This window comes from Pseudophryne corroboree, chromosome 2 (genome assembly GCF_028390025.1).
Source record: "Pseudophryne corroboree isolate aPseCor3 chromosome 2, aPseCor3.hap2, whole genome shotgun sequence".
NCBI classification, from domain to species: domain Eukaryota; kingdom Metazoa; phylum Chordata; class Amphibia; order Anura; family Myobatrachidae; genus Pseudophryne; species Pseudophryne corroboree.
In genome coordinates, this window is record NC_086445.1 from 669,444,625 (window position 1) to 669,460,755 (window position 16,131).

General features: G+C 48.5%; 1 protein-coding gene across 7 annotated transcripts in view; it reads right to left on the minus strand.

Annotated features, from left to right (window-relative positions):
• Positions 1-16,131, minus strand: part of USP49 (ubiquitin specific peptidase 49) — a 378,308-nt gene that overhangs the window by 221,163 nt on the left and 141,014 nt on the right. For all 7 annotated transcript variants that reach the window (XR_010236072.1, XM_063955079.1, XM_063955073.1 and 4 more), the window contains one exon: positions 377-1,715. Coding sequence is in view for 6 of the 7 variants with exons in the window: in XM_063955079.1 (XP_063811149.1) it covers positions 377-1,699 (1,323 nt within the window). In the remaining variant the exon portion in view is untranslated. The remainder of the gene's footprint in view (positions 1-376; positions 1,716-16,131) is intronic.

The window sequence follows — 16,131 nt, forward strand, 5'->3', positions numbered from 1 at the left end:
ACATTTTTTTCTTACCTCTCAGGAGGCTACAAGAAAAAATGTGTGGCTGTTGGGTGCCTGAACAGCAGAAAATGGAATTGCTGCTGTTGTGCACCCAACTAGTGACATACGCGATAAAAACACAATTTCACTGGTGCGAATGCTAGTGCAGGCAAAATCCCGATCAGTGCTTCTTCTACACTCTGTTTATAAATAGACTGAAAACAAATAAAATGCCAACAGAGATTAGTGACAAACAAGCTAAAAAATTGATAAAGCCAAGGTTAAAATAAAACAATAATAAAAATAAAATAAATTTTTTTTAAAATTTCCTGTGAAATTACTATTTTCACAGTGGCACTATGCAGCATGACAATGAAAACTATATGGTACTCACCTGGCTGAGCAGTTGTCCATGGAATATTGTATTCACTACCTTAAGCACCTGTTTGGTAAGTTTCCTCTGGGAAATGGGGATAAGGATCCTATGTTTGTTTCCCTCAGATTCCAGTTCCTGTTGTACCTTGTCCAGCAGCTCACACAGAAACTCTTGGGCATCCTGTTGGTCATAACCTCTGAAGGCTGGAATTAGGTTCCACACAGAGTGCAACATGGCAAAGGGCGAAACCAGCGCCCACTTCCCCGACCACATTACTCGGAAGAGGGTGTGCAGCTCGTGGCAAAGGGACATTTGCTTGGTACTAGGTTCCTTGGTTTGAATTAGCTCAAGGCTCTTTTTAATTGATGACCCCCCATTTAAACCAAGACCCCCAGATGGGTATCCTGAACCACTGTTATCCATGTGGTGCTTGCCATTGGTGCCTGTATTTGCTAATAGTTCCTCTTTCTCACAGGGATCCAGGGTAAGGAAGCATTCCCTGAACTTCTGCAGATGGCTGAGCACTTGCAGAATGGAGTTCATATAGCAGGTATTTCCTAGGTTGCGAAGCCCTGTCACCCCTGGGGTGACAGTGGGTCTGATGGAATACAGCTGGTTAAAGCGTCTGTGAGCCTCCTTCCTTGAAGATGGGCTGCTGGATGTCATGTCCCTGAATTTGCGGGGAATAAGACTGTCCCTGTGCATGTGTGACAGTAGACGGGCACTTTTCCTTGGGGGAGTGTTTGCAAGTTCTTCAAGAAGACGTCGTTTTACCTCTTGTCTCCTTAACCTGGCGTTTTCTTTCCTCCTTTCCAGTTCTGCCTGTTGTTTCCTCTGCTCCAATTTTAGCTGACCCCTCGAACTTCTTTCAAACCACTGTCGTAGTGCCTTTGCCAACAAAGTTTGGCGCCGATGACGCAGTGCTGTAAGCATCATTGGTTGCCCTTGTGGTGACCTATGACATCTAGAACCCCCACTTGCTGTGGTTTGTAAACGCAAGCTTCTGCGGCTAGATGGTTCTTGTTTTTGACTGCGAACAGCAGACAGGGCACTCCTCAGTAGCTTTAAGTCACCCTCTGGGTTATCATTTAATACATAGTCCTGGCACAGGTAACAGAACACATAGAGCTCATGCACCTCCATGACCAAGGGGTGTCTGCTCTCCTGAAAGTGGCGCAAGGCATGCTCTTCAATGTAGCGTCCACAGGCGACATGAGAACACTTAAGACATGCCCATACTGATTCTTTTGTGTCACAGTCCACACAACGCCATTTCTGTGGATTCAGTATGGAGTGATCTTGGGCCAAGCGCAGTCGTCCAACATGCTTACATCGATCCATGTCTCACAGGAAGGTCCTACAGAGCAAACAGATACAAATGAAACAATCTTGAAACAGTTATCCTTATATGGACTTCATCTGGTTATGATTTGGTCAAAGAAAAACAAAACAGTCCACTTGCCATACATTTTAAGTTAATGAAATACAAATAAAAAAGCATTACAAAGAAAAGCACCTATGTGAATTTGATAGTGTGGGCTGGCTACTCCCTCTAAGCCCCTCCTACCAGACTCAGTTTTGAAAATGTGCCCGGGGGAGCCGGTCACACTGAAGGAAGCTCCTGAAGAGTTTTCTGCACTTATTTTCTATGTTTGTTATTTTCAGGCAGGGCTGGTTGGCACCAGCCTGCCTGCTTCGAGGGACTTGGGGCGGGGGGGCACGGCCAAACCTCTTGAAGGGTTAATGGTCCCGTTCCCCGCTGACATGACAATGAGCTCCTGAGGGAACTATTTGCAAGCCCCACAACGGCGAACGTACATTCCCGCAGCACGCGCCATCAACCCTAACAAAGCCAAAAGAATGAAGAGTGGCAAGTACTGAGACGGCGTCACGGTTAGCGGGGCGCCGGCCATTATGGCAGCACGAGGGTACGGAGACGCACGTCTTCTAAACGGGGCGGAATGCGTCTCCAGACACAGCACAAAACTGCGTCTCAGTACACTGTACACAAACTGGCAAACACAGCCTTAAAACGGTTCTGCTCCATTTTAAGCACAAAAATTACCTCCGCCAGCATGAAAAAAAACAGAATACCGCGCGCCATTGAAGGGGCGGGGCTTCACTATGAGAGGATCCAGCAGCTCACCATCGCCATTTTCCCTCTGCAGTGGACACAGACGTTGACTAACAGGGACGCGCAGCACCTCCGGTGTGACTCCAACTTACCTCAGCGGTAACGAAGTCATAGCAGGATGGGGAGCAACTATTGGTGTACTAAGTCCCCTATCAGGGTACTTAGTCTGCGACCCGGCTAACCTTGGCATTAGCGATAATGGCGCGCTGGGGGCTGGCTCCAAACAAATCTGCGTCTCCCTGAAGGGCTCTTTGTGGGTTACTAGTGCTTAACCTTTGTGTGTGTGTGTGTGTGTGTGTGTGTGTGTGTGTGTACTGTCACATTTACATTATGTCAGGCAAAGAGTGTGTTTCTTGTACAGTGGAGTGTTCCTCTTCACCAGGTGGCTCACTACTGGGTACTCAGGGTTCACAAAATAGTGGGGCTGAACCGGAGTGGGTTAATTCTCTTAAAAGGAATGATCTCCACTCTTTTAATACTTAAGACAGACTGTGGATTAGTTTATGAACAGAGACTCGGTCCCCAAAACAGCATCTCAATCCCCTCCCATTTGTCCGCAAAAGCGATCTCTGGCCCATATCCTTCAGTCTGACTGACAAGTCAGACATGGAGGAGGGGGAGGTGGACACAAAGGAGAGGATGCAGCTTTGTCACAGGGAATAGAGGCTCTAGAGGCTATCAGAGATGTTCAGCATATTCCTGATAAGGTGTCAGAGGAGTGTGAGAAATCTTATTTTAATGTAAAAAAGAAGTCCCCGGTTACTTTCCCTGCATCAAAGGATTGAATACCGTTTGAGGAACCATGGATTAATCCTGATAAGAAGTATTCAGATCCCTAGAAGGTTGCTCTCATCTTCTCCTTTTCCTCTTGAGGATAGGAAAAAATGGGAAAATCCACAGATAGGGGACGCATCAGTCTCTAGGCTGTCAAGTATTGTCTGTCCCTGGTGCAGTCTCCCTGAAGACACGGCTCATTGCAAAATTGAGACTACAATCAAATCATTGTACACAGAGCTGCTGTCTCAAAGACCTACTATTGCATGTGCGTGGATCACTAAAGCCATTGCTAAATGGTCAGGTAACCTAATTGAGGGGTTAGATTCCTTATCTGGGGGGGATGTTGTTTTACTCCTGCAGCATATACAGGACTCTGCGAACTTTATGGTGGAAGCCATAAAGGAAATAGGCGTGCTTAACGCACGCACCACCGCTATAGCAGTGTCGGCATGCAGGAACTTGTGGCTACGCAAGTGGACTGCTGACGCGGACTCCAGGAAAGGCGTGGAAGGCCTACCATTCACAGGAGAGGCCTTGTTTGGAGATGAATTAAACAAATGGATCTCCACAGCTACTGAGGATAAGTCTACGTATCTTCCTTCCGCAGCCCCCCCTACCAAGAAGACATATTCATCTTCTACGTTACAGTACTTTCGGACGGCCAAGTTCACAGGCAAATCCAGAGGTGCTTCTACGTCAACCAGCGGCGCAAGAGGTAAACCACGCAAACCAGCAAAAGGAACAGAGCTCAGGCTCTGCTTCCTCAAAGACTTCAGCATGACGGTGGCATGGAAGGCTGTCAGGTGGGAGCCAGACTACAATTATTCAGTCAGATCTGGTCAAATTCATGCCAGGATCCCAGGGTCATAGATCAGATTTCCCAGGGCTACAGACTGGAGTTCCGAAAAGCTCTCACCTCACAGATCCTTCAAATCAGGCTTGCCAGTTTCACAAGAGGCAAGTATAACGTTACAGCATGCCATTCAAAAACTGGTACAGACTCAGGTCATTGTTCCAGTTCCACCTCATCTACTAACCAAGGGGTACTATTACAACTTGTTTGTAGTACCAAAGCCGGACGGTTCGGTAAGACCAATTCTGAACCTCAAGTCTTTGAACCCGTACTTACGAGTGTTGAAATTCAATATGCAGTCTCTGAGAGCGGTGATCTCAGGTCTGGAGGAGGGGTAATTCCTAGTGTCTCTGGATATCAAGGATGCGTACCTTCATATTCCGATTTGGCCGCCTCATCAAGTTTATCTCCAGTTTGCACTGCAGGACTGTCACTACCAGTTCCAGGCCCTGCCATTTGGTCTCTCCACGGCACCAAGGGTGTTCACCGAGGTGATGGCAGAGATGATGTTTCCGACAGGAGAAAGTGTGAGCGGCTATAGCCACACTAACCCAAAGAAGCGAAGTGCGTCAGGGTGGGTGCCTTGTGGAGCCCAGTGTACCTCGCAAAAAGAGATTTAACAACGGTAAGTTCTTACCATAAATCTCGTTTTCTGCTGCGGGGTACACTGGGCTCCACAAGGATAGACATTGGGGATGTCCTCAAGCAGTTCCTTATGGGAGGGGACGTACTGTAGCGGGCACAAGAACCCGGCGTCCAAAGGAAGCATCCTGGGAAGCGGCAGTATCGAAGGCATAGAACCTTATGTATGTATTCACTGAGGACCACGTAGCCGCCTTGCACAATTGTTCAAGGGTCGCACCACAGCAGGCCGCCCAAGAAGGTCCAACGGACCGAGTAGAATGGGCCGTAATGTGAGCAGTAGCTGACAGACCAGCCTTCCCATAAGCATCTGCAATCACCATTCTAATCCATCTGGCCAAAGTCTGCTTGTGAGCAGGCCAGCCCCGTTTGTGAAATCCAAACTGAACAAAGAGAGAATCAGATTTTCTAATAGAATCGGTTCTCTTCACATAGATACGGAGAGCCCGTACCACATCCAAAGACCGCTCTTTGGGAGACAGATCAGGAGAAACAAGTGCCGGAACCACAATCTCCTGATTAAGGTGGAACGAAGAAACCACCTTAGGTAAATATCCGAAACGAGTCCTAAGAACCGCCCGGTCACGTTGAAATATCAGATATGGGGAACTACAAGACAAGGCACCCAAATCCGACACTCTTCTAGCTGAGGCAATAGCCAGCAGAAACACCACCTTAAGGGAAAGCCACTTAAGATCAGCTGAACCAAGAGGTTCAATCGGAGACTCTTGTAACGCCTCCAAAACCACCGACAAGTCCCAAGGAGCCACAGGCGGGATATAGGGAGGTTGGATACGCAACACACCCTGAGTAAAAGGTATGCACATCAGGTTAGGTCGCAATTTTTCTCTGAAACCACACCAACAAGGCAGAAATGTGAACCTTGAGGGAGGCCAGACGCAGGCCTAAGTCCAGGCCCTGCTGAAGAAAAGCCAACAACTTGGCTGTACTAAACTTGGAAGCGTCATAATTGTTAGATACGCACCAAATAAAGTAAGAATGCTAGACCCTATGGTAAATCCGAGCAGAAGCAGGTTTCCGGACACGCAACATAGTTTGAATGACCGCCTCATAAAACCCTTTAGCCCTCAAGACGGAAGCTTCAAGAGCCACGCCGCCAAAGACAGCCGGGCCAGGTCCTGTTAGACACAGGGGCCCTGAACGAGGAGGTCTGGGCGTTGTGGAAGTAGAATTGGACGCTCTGACGAGAGGCCCTGGAGGTATGAGAACCAGTGCTGTCTGGGCCACGCTGGCGCTATGAGAAGCAGGATTCCTCCTTCCTGCTTGAACTTCCGAATTACCCTGGGCAGGAGTGACACCGGAGGGAACACGTACGGCAGCCGAAACTTCCACGGCACCGCCAGCGCATCCACGAATGCTGCTTGAGGATCCCTGGTCTTTGCTCCAAAGACCGGAACCTTGTGATTGTGTCGAGACGCCATCAGATCTACGTCTGGAAGGCCCCACCTTTCCACTAGGAGTTGAAACACTTCTGGATGGAGGCCCCACTCTCCGGCGTGTACGTCCTGACAACTAAGAAAGTCCACTTCCCAATTCAGGACTCCCGGTATGAATATCGCAGATATGGCCGGTAGATGGCGTTCCGCCCATTGAAGAATCCGTGAAACTTCCTTCATTGCCAAGCGGCTTCGAGTGCCGCCTTGATGATTTATGTAAGGCCACTGTGGTGGCGTTGTCTGACTGTACTTGAACAGGACGGTTCTGAATTAAATGCTGGGCCAGGTTCAATGAGTTGAAGACTGCCCGCAATTCCAGAATGTTGATCGGGAGGAAAGACTCCTCCTTGGTCCACCAACCCTGAAGGGAGTGTTGCTCCAACACCGCGTCCCAACTCCTTAGACTGGCATCTATAGTCAACAGGACCCAGTCGGATATCCAGACGGGACGGCCCCTGCACAATCGTAGGTCCTGGAGCCACCAGTACAGCGACAGACGGACCTCCGGAGTCAATGAGATCATGTGAGACCTGATCCGGTGAGGCAGGCCGTCCCACTTGGCCAAAATCAGCCTCTTGAGGGGGCGAGAATGAAATTGAGAATACTCCACCATGTCGAATGCTGACACCATGAGGCCCAGCACCTGCATCGCCGAATGTATCGACATTTGCGGACGAGAGAGGAAGCAACGAATCCTGTCCTGAAGCTTCAGGACTTTCTCCTGAGACGAGAACAACCGCTGGTTGTGTGTGTCCAATAGTGCTCCCAGGTGCACCATGCTCTGAGCAGGGACCAGGGAGGATTTCTTCCAGTTGATGAGCCACCCGTGGGCTTGCAGAAACCGGACAGTCAGATCTAGGTGACGTAGGAGAATTTCTGGGGAATTTGCCAGGATCAACAAGTCGTCCAGATACGGTAGGATCCTGACCCCTTGACGGCGGAGTACCACCGTCAACACCGCCATTACTTTGTGAAGACTCGCGGAGCCGTGGTTAAACCAAAAAGGTAACGCCCGAAACTGGTAATGGAGGTTGCCAATCGCAAACCTCAGCTATTGTTGATGCGACACTGCTATAGGAATATGCAGGTAAGCATCCTATATATCCAGGGAGACCAGATAATCCCCAGGTTCCAAGGCCAGAACGATAGAGCGAAGGGTTTCCATACGGAACTTGGAGACTCTCACAAACTTGTTCAATGCCTTGAGGTTGAGAATGGTCCGGGAAGACCCATTCGGTTTCGGGACTAGAAACAGCGGAGAATAGTACCCCTGGCCTCTCTGAGCAAGAGGCACCCGTACTACCACTCCTGTGTCCAGGAGGGTCTGTACCACCGAATGGAGAGTTTTTGCCTTTGTCTGGTCCAAAGGGACGTCTGTCAGGCAAAATCGATGAGGGAGGCGGTTTTTGAAGGCTATGGCGTAACCTCGAGTGACGACTTCCCTTACCCAGGCATCTGAAGTGGACTTCAACCAATCCTGGGTATACCCTAGAAGCCGGCCCCCCACCCTGGGATCCCCCAGGGGGAGGCCCGCCCCGTCATGCGGCAGGCTTATCTGTCTTGGAAGCTGGCTGACGGTCAGCCCAGGCTCTTTTGGGCTTTGGCTTACCAGGTTTGGAAGTGCGGGCCTGTTTGTGGTACGCCTGACCTTTTGCTTTACCTGAAGGACGAAAGGAAGTACTTTTAGCCTTCGACACAGAAGGAGCGGTACTTGGCAGACGGGCAGTTTTGGCAGTAGCCAAATCAGCCACTATCTTATTTAAGTCCTCCCCAAACAGAATATCTCCCCTGAAAGGGAGTACCTCCAGGGTTTTTCTAGAATCCAGATCCACGGACCAGGATCTCAGACACAATATCCGGCGAGCCAGAACTGACGTAGTAGAGGCCTTGGCTGCTAGAATACCGGCATCAGAAGCCGCCTCTTTAATATAGTGAGAAGCTGTGACAATATATGACAAGCACTGTCTAGCATGGTCAGAAGAGATTTCAGCTTCCAACTCTAGGGGCCACGCTTCATTAGCCTCCGCAGCCCACGTCGCTGCAATAGTGGGCCTTTGTGCAGCACCCGTGAGGGTGTAAATCGCTCTCCGACAACCCTCCACACGTTTATCCGTAGGCTCTTTCAGAGACGTGACGGTAGTGACAGGTAGAGCTGAGGAAACCACCAACCTTGCCACATGCAAGTCCACTGGAGGAAGCGTTTCCCAATTTTTTGACAGCTCTGGCGCGAGGGGATAGCGAGCAAGCAGCTTCTTGTGAAGCACGTACTTCTTACCTGGATTTTTCCCAGGATTCCTGACGTATATCAACCAAGTGATCAGAGTGAGGTAAAACTTGTTTAACCACCTTCTGACGCTTGAATCTATCTGGTTTCTTAGAAGGAATGGATGGCTTGGGATCCAATAGATCAGGAACATCCACTTGTGAACTGCTATCCCCATCAGTATGATCAGTGTCAGAATCTGTGGGGTCAGTGTAAACGCCATCCTCATCAGACGAGGTGTCAGTAGTGGATTGTGAGGAAGTAATGGCCCGCTTAGAGGACTCCTTGGTCTTAGGCAGGCGAGGGTTAGACTTTTTAGTAGTCAGGGACTGGTTCATAACCGAGTGAACAATCTGCCGCGGGGACCATATACGGTTGGACCGGCATAGGAGGTCCCATAGGGGGTGTTAGTTTAGTAACTAGCGTATTCAGTAGCGTACAGACAGTAGCCCACGGCGGGTCATTCTGGACCCCCGTTGCTATAGTCCCACTTGGGGGCAAGGAACCCCCAGAACCAGAGCCCTCAGCTGCTGTAATTTCCTAAAAAGTATCTGTGGCCTCAGCACCACTACCAGTGTGTTCAGCCCCAGAATGGTTACCCTCATAAGCAGACAAGTTATAACTTGCAGTATAAGGTAACATAGTACAAATTGTCAGCAGCACAATACCTGACCCAAACCCCTGCACAGTGCTGTCAAAGTCGAAAAATATTGCAGCACACACATCAAGTACAAACTACACACAGATGGCCTCCGTGCGTGTACTTGTTCTGCCGTGCGTGCACATATCCGCAATTTGCGTATGGTCGCTCCCGCGGTCCGGCGCATTAGCGCGTGGTATGAGTATTTACGGTAGAGTTTGTGAACGCATGGAAAGCTATCAAAACACATTACATATTTAATCCAAATAGTGCACAATGGTGGTCATTCAGAGTTGATCGCTCGTTATTTTTTTTCGCAATGGAGCGATTAGTCGCTAATGCGCATGCGCAATGTCCGCAGTGCGACTGCGCCAAGTAAATTTGCTATTAAGTTAGGTATTTTACTCACGGCATTACAAGGTTTTTTCTTCGTTCTGGTGATCGTAGTGTGATTGACAGGAAGTGGGTGTTTCTGGGCAGAAACTGGCCGTTTTATGGGTGTGCGCGAAAAAACGCTGCCGTTTCTGGGAAAAACGCGGGAGTGTCTGGGTGAACGCTGGGTGTGTTTGTGACGTCAAACCAGAAACTAAACTGACTGAACTGATCGCAGTGGCAGAGTAAGTCTCGAGCTACTCAGAAACTGCTAAGAACTGTCTATTCGCAAATCTGCTAATCTTTCGTTCGCAAATCTACTATGCGAAGATTCACTCCCAGTAGGCGGCGGCTTAGCGTGTGCAAAGCTGCTAAAAGCAGCTTGCGAGCGAACAACTCGGAATGACCACCAATGTACACATAGGGGTATATGCAATTGCGGTCGAATTCCCGAAATTGTCGAATTTCGGGAATTTTTCGCCCAAAAAAAAAAAATCGTCAATGCAATTCAGTGCTTTCCGTCCAAAAAACGGACTTTCAAAATTCGACTTTTTGAAATTCGACTTTTGTCAAATTCAACTTTTCTGCAATGATACAAGTGCTGCAATTCGACCAAAGTGTATTCAATTGAAGTTTGGAAATTCGACAACAGTGCTTTTAGACCGTAAATTCGACATTTTCAATCCGCCACACTTTGGTGGGTGAAACTAATAAAAAAAATTTAAAACATGTTTTTTTTTGTGTTTTTTTTTTATTGATAATAGCATATCTATTTATATTAGAAGGGATTAGGTACTTGGTTTGTCTTTTTTGGAGGCACAAGTATTATTTATATATTTTTTAAAATAATTTTTTTTTTTTTTTTTTTTTTAGATGGAATGGTAAAATTCAGAAAAAAAATTGCGTGGGGTCCCCCCTCCAAAGCATAACCAGCCTCGGGCTCTTCGAGCTGGTCCTGGTTCTAAAAATGCGGGGGGAAAATTGACAGGGGATCCCCCGTATTTTTAAAACCAGCACCGGGCTCTGCGCCTGGTGCTGGTGCAAAAAATACGGGGGACAAAAAGAGTAGGGGTCCCCCGTATTTTTTACACCAGCATCGGGCTCCACTAGCTGGACAGATAATGCAACAGCCGGGGGTCACTTTTATACAGTGCCTTGCGGCCGTGGCATTAAATATCCAACTAGTCACCCCTGGCCGGGGTACCCTGGGGGAGTGGGGACCCCTTCAATCAAGGGGTCCCCCCCCAGCCACCCAAGGGCCAGGGGTGAAGCCCGAGGCTGTCCCCCCCATCCAAGGGCTGCGGATGGGAGGCTGATAGCCTTGAGTAAAATGACAGAATATTGTTTTTTCCAATAGTACTACAAGTCCCAGCAAGCCTCCCCCGCAAGCTGGTACTTGGAGAACCACAAGTACCAGCATGCGGGAGAAAAACGGGCCCGCTGGTACCTGTAGTACTACTGGGAAAAAAATACCCAAATAAAAACAGGAGACACACACCGTGACAAGTGCAACTTTATTACACACTGCCGACACACACATACTTACCTATGTTGACACGAAGCAGTCGGTCCTCTTCTCCAAGTAGAATCCACGGGTACCTGAAAATAAAAGATAATTATACTCACCTGATCCATGGTCCAGAGATAAATCCACGTACTTGTCAAAAAAAGAAAACGAACACCCGACCAGCGAACTGAAAGGGGTCCCATGTAGACACATGGGACCCCTTTCCCCGAATGCAGAGAGACCCCCCCGTGACTGCTGTCACTGAAAGGTCTCGTAAGCCAATCAGCGAGCGCAACGTCCTTGCACTCTGCTGATTGGCTCTGTGCGCGTCTGAGCTGTCAGCGCATCGCACAGCTCCCTCCATTATATTCAATGGTGGGAACTTTGCGGGTAGCGGTGGGGTCACCCGCCGGTCAGCGGCTGACCGCAGGTAAACCCCACCGCTGACGGCAAAGTTCCCACCATTGAAAGTAATGGAGGCAGCTGTGCGATGCGCTGTCTGAGCTTAGACGCGCACAGCCAATCAGGTGAGCGCCACGGAGTAGCGCTTCCTGATTGGCTGAAGGGACCTCAGTGACAGGAGTCACGTGATGTCCCGGCATTCGGGGAAAGGGGTCTCATGTGTCGATATGGGACCCCTTTCAGTCCGCTGGTCGGGTGTTCGTGTTTTTTTTTTGCCAAGTACGAGGATTATCTCTGGACGTGGATTTATCTCTGGACACTGGCAGGTGAGTATAATTTTTTTCACAGGTACCCTCGGATCGTCGGAGACTGTGGCAGTCGGCGTGTCAACATAGGTAAGTATGTATGTGTGTCGGCAGTGTGTAATAAAGTTGTACTTGTCACGGTGTGTGTCTCCTGTTTTTATTTGGGTATTTTTTCCCCAGTAGTACTACAGGTACCAGCGGGCCCGTTTTTCTCCCGCATGCTGGTACTTGTGGTTCTCCAAGTACCAGCTTGCGGGGGAGGCTTGCTGGGACTTGTAGTACTATTGGAATAAACAATATTCTGTCATTTTACTCAAGGCTATCAGCCTCCCATCCGCAGCCCTTGGATGGGGGGGGGGGGGGACAGCCTCGGGCTTCACCCCTGGCCCTTGGGTGGCTGGGGGGGGGGGGAACCCTTGATTGAAGGGGTCCCCACTCCCCCAGGGTACCCCGGCTAGGGGTGACTAGTTGGATATTTAATGCCACGGCTGCAAGGCACTGTATAAAAGTGACCCCCGGCTGTGGCATTATCTGTCCAGCTAGTGGAGCCCGATGCTGGTGTAAAAAATACGGGGGACCCCTACTCTTTATCCCCCGTATTTTTTGCACCAGCACCAGGCGCAGAGCCCGGTGCTGGTTTTAAAAATACGGGGGATCCCCTGTCAATTTTCCCCCCGCATTTTTAGAACCAGGACCAGCTCGAAGAGCCCGAGGCTGGTTATGCTTTGGAGAGGGGACCCCACGCCATGTTTTTCCCTGTTTTTTTAAATCGCGGCAAAATCCGGCAAATCGGCCGTTTTTCACCCGCGGGACTGTCGAATCCGTTTTTCATTGAATATGGTGAATTCCGGAAGCCACCTGCCGGAATTCACCTGTCCAATTGTGTCGAATTAAAAAACGGCGATAATTTGCCGCGATTCACCGCTAATTGCATATACCCCTTAGTCTCCCTGCACCACATCAGTAAGTTACAACAGTTTAAATGGTAACAGAACAAAGGGATTCACCTTTACAGGATAGGAGGGGACAGAACAAGGTTATAAGGTGGTGTTTGGTATCCAGCTGTAGGGTATTGTAAGGGTAATATTCCGGTGTTGGTTTGAAGAAGATTGCATGTTCCTGATAATAGTTATGTGCAGGAGCAGAATATAGATATAAACTGTATTTACTGTACATTAAGTATGCGGCGGGAACCCAGAGGAGACCACCCACAAGTGCATCTTGAACAGACATCGCCCACCTATTCAAACCGACCTATGACCTCTCCTGTACTGTAAATGACCATCCCGGTGTCCAATGGACAAAGATTACAGTGTCCATTGTGTTAAGTTTTGGAAGATTGTATAAAAGATGCCTGCTGCAGGCCTGGTCACACAAGACTCACAAAGTTATCTATCTAGATGACGGAGGACCAGACTGGGTAGCGCGGCGAAATCCAAACAAGTATGTAACATTGACTGTAGCCATTATTCTATTGTATTGTATTGTATATATTGTAGCCCCCTTTCAGTAATAATATGCTGTGTTGTCGGAACCCAGCAGTTTAATTACAATCTGGTGTCGTGTCTTTCTTTCCCTGCTAAGGTTTAAAGCAGAGGTTCTCAAACTCGGTCCTCGGGGGCACACACACTGCATATTTTGCAGGTAACCCAGCAGGTGCACAGGTGTATTAATTACTCACTGACACATTTTAATAGGTCCACAGGTGGAGCTAATTATTTCACTTGCGATTCTGTGAGGAGACCTGCAAAACATGCACTGTGTGTGCCCCCGAGGACCGAGTTTGAGAACCTCTGGTTTAAAGTGTATTATTATCGCATTGCATAGCTGCTAAGGGTTTGCGGTGTGTACTTTGTACCGTCAGCGCGGCGTTTGTGCGCAAAGTCCGTACACAGTACGGGACTCTTTACGCTAACAGCGTAAAGAGTACGTAGTGTGTGTATTAAGTATAGCGGCCGCAGCGGTTCCATGGTAAAGTGCATTTAAAGTATAGCTTTTCATTCCTGTATATAAATCAGCATTCTCAGTGCTGTCAGCACAAACAGGGATTCAGGAGAGATATGGTGACTAAAATCACAGAGAAAAATACAATTACAGTATATCTTGTGAATATCCTATATTACAGTATTCCAAACCTGACACACCTAGCCCCCTCAGGTTATAGCATATAGGGGGTCATTCAGAGTTGTTCCCTCGTTGCCGATTTTCGCAACGGAGCGGTTAAGGCAAAAATGCGCATGCGCATGGTTCGCAGTGTGCATGCGGAAAGTATTTTTACACAAAATTTAGTAGATTTACTCACGCCCGAACGAAGATTTTTCATCGTTGAAGTAATCGTAGTGTGATTGACAGGTAGTGGGTGTTTCTGGGTGGAAACTGGCCGTTTTCTGGGAGTGTGCGGAAAAACGCAGGCGTGTCAGGGAAAAACGGGGGAGTGTCTGGAGAAATGGGGGAGTGGCTGGCCGAACGCTGGGCGTGTGTGTGACGTCAAACCAGGAACGAAACTGACTGAACTGATCGCTATGTGTGAGTAAGTCTCGAGCTACTCAGAAACTGCTAAGAAATTTCTATTCGCAATTCTGCTAATCTTTCGTTCGCAATTCTGCAAAGCTAAGATACACTCCCAGAGGGTGGCGGCTTAGCGTGTACAATGCTGCTAAAAGCAGCTAGCGAGCAAACAACTCAGAATCACCCCCATAGGGATAGCAAGCTGAGTGAGAGACACGAAATGGAGGTCACACAGCAAGCCAATGCACACACATATAGTCACCGTTTGTACAATGCAGAAGTTATGACAAGCAATAATACTGCACTAGCCTAGCTTATATATAGCTATGTAATCAATATATATAACACTGCACAGTAAAGACTGGATGTATATCACAGGGTACTTGTACCAGATAGCCCTGACTAAATGCACTTTCTTAAGTATTCTACATGTCGTTTAGACCGTGTTAGTTAAGTGTCTTGTAAAGGCACAGCGCTGACTATCAGGCGGCTTTACAAAGGAGGATTTGCCCAAGCAGTCCCAGGAACAGTGTAGCTGGGAAAATGGCGCCCAAACACTGGCAGGGAGTGAGGGAGAGACAGATATGCAGCTCAAGGGCGGTAACATTTACTGTAAATGGCGCCCTGGGGCTGGGGCTCCAGGTCTAAGCCTCATCCCCTCTGCTGGCAAAACCACCTGGTACTGCGGGCTACTTGTAAAAAGGTTTAGAGAGAAAACCTGACCTGCACCCATGCCCTGGTGATCTAGTGGGATTGCCTGTATGCCAGTGTCCAACGCAAGCGCGCGCAGCCCGCCTCCCACCGGCCGCGCCGGATCGCGATAAAGTGCTAGTCCCGCGAGCGGGAACCACTTACCTCCTCCCGAAGTGCGGCCATATGATCCCGGAGAGCCCCAGCCATGTGTGACTGACATGGAAGAAAACCGGAGCCCCCTGCTGTAGGTACCTGGCAACCAGGGAGCGGGAGTGTACAGCGCCACTGGGGGAGAGATGGAGCTGCAGCAGGTGATGTCTACTGACATCTAACACAATCGGTGCCTCTGCTGCAGCCCTTGTAGTCTTCTTTCTTCCGCAGAAAAAGCTTTTCTAGAGCTGCTGTGAGCAGCCCTTCCTGTTACATGCTTGCACTGCAAACACCAACTACAAACTGAGCTCTGTGCACGGAGGCAGGTTGATATAGGAGGCGGCGCTATGCATCTTGGTAAGAAAGTCAAAGCTTTTGAGCCTGTTGGTGCTTCGGATCAAGATCCTACTTTACACCCCAATGTCTATCCTTGTGGAGCCCAGTGTACCCCGCAGCAGAAAGTTACTTGCTTTTTGCTGTAGGGTCATTCCACATCAAATGAAACACAGTTTTTGTAAAAGAAAAACAAATAAAAAAGATGTAAATAAAAAAATTAAAATTGTACCTTACATGGGTAGACTAGATGGGCCAAGTGGTTCTTATCTGCAGTCAAATTCTATGTTTCTACAATAGTCCCTAACCAACTGTTTAAAGGAAGGCTGGTCATTAGAAGGGTGGCCCTTTCTTAAATTGCAAAGATTTATGTAATAGGCTTGGAAGGCTTGCAAGTTTTTAGAATGTGTGGACAAGTCTTACCCCCCTCCCCCAGAACTACAGATTATGTGAACATATGACTGATACAATTGTGACCTCAACACCATAGCCAGCGTTGATCCAGGCTTACTGCTCCACAAATGATATTTATGCTTACATTTAAATAAATCAACTTGGTCCTGTCACGGAGAAGCCTATTAAAGGGCCAATCTCGCCTCAGTGAGCTAGTGTAGACTTGTGGGACAATTCAAGGGCTTTAATACGGTTGAGAAATTAAGTTCTCTGTGCCAACTTTTCCTTTAACCATGATCCTAGCTGTATACATTTGCGTCTAAGCACGCATTTATGTGCCTCCC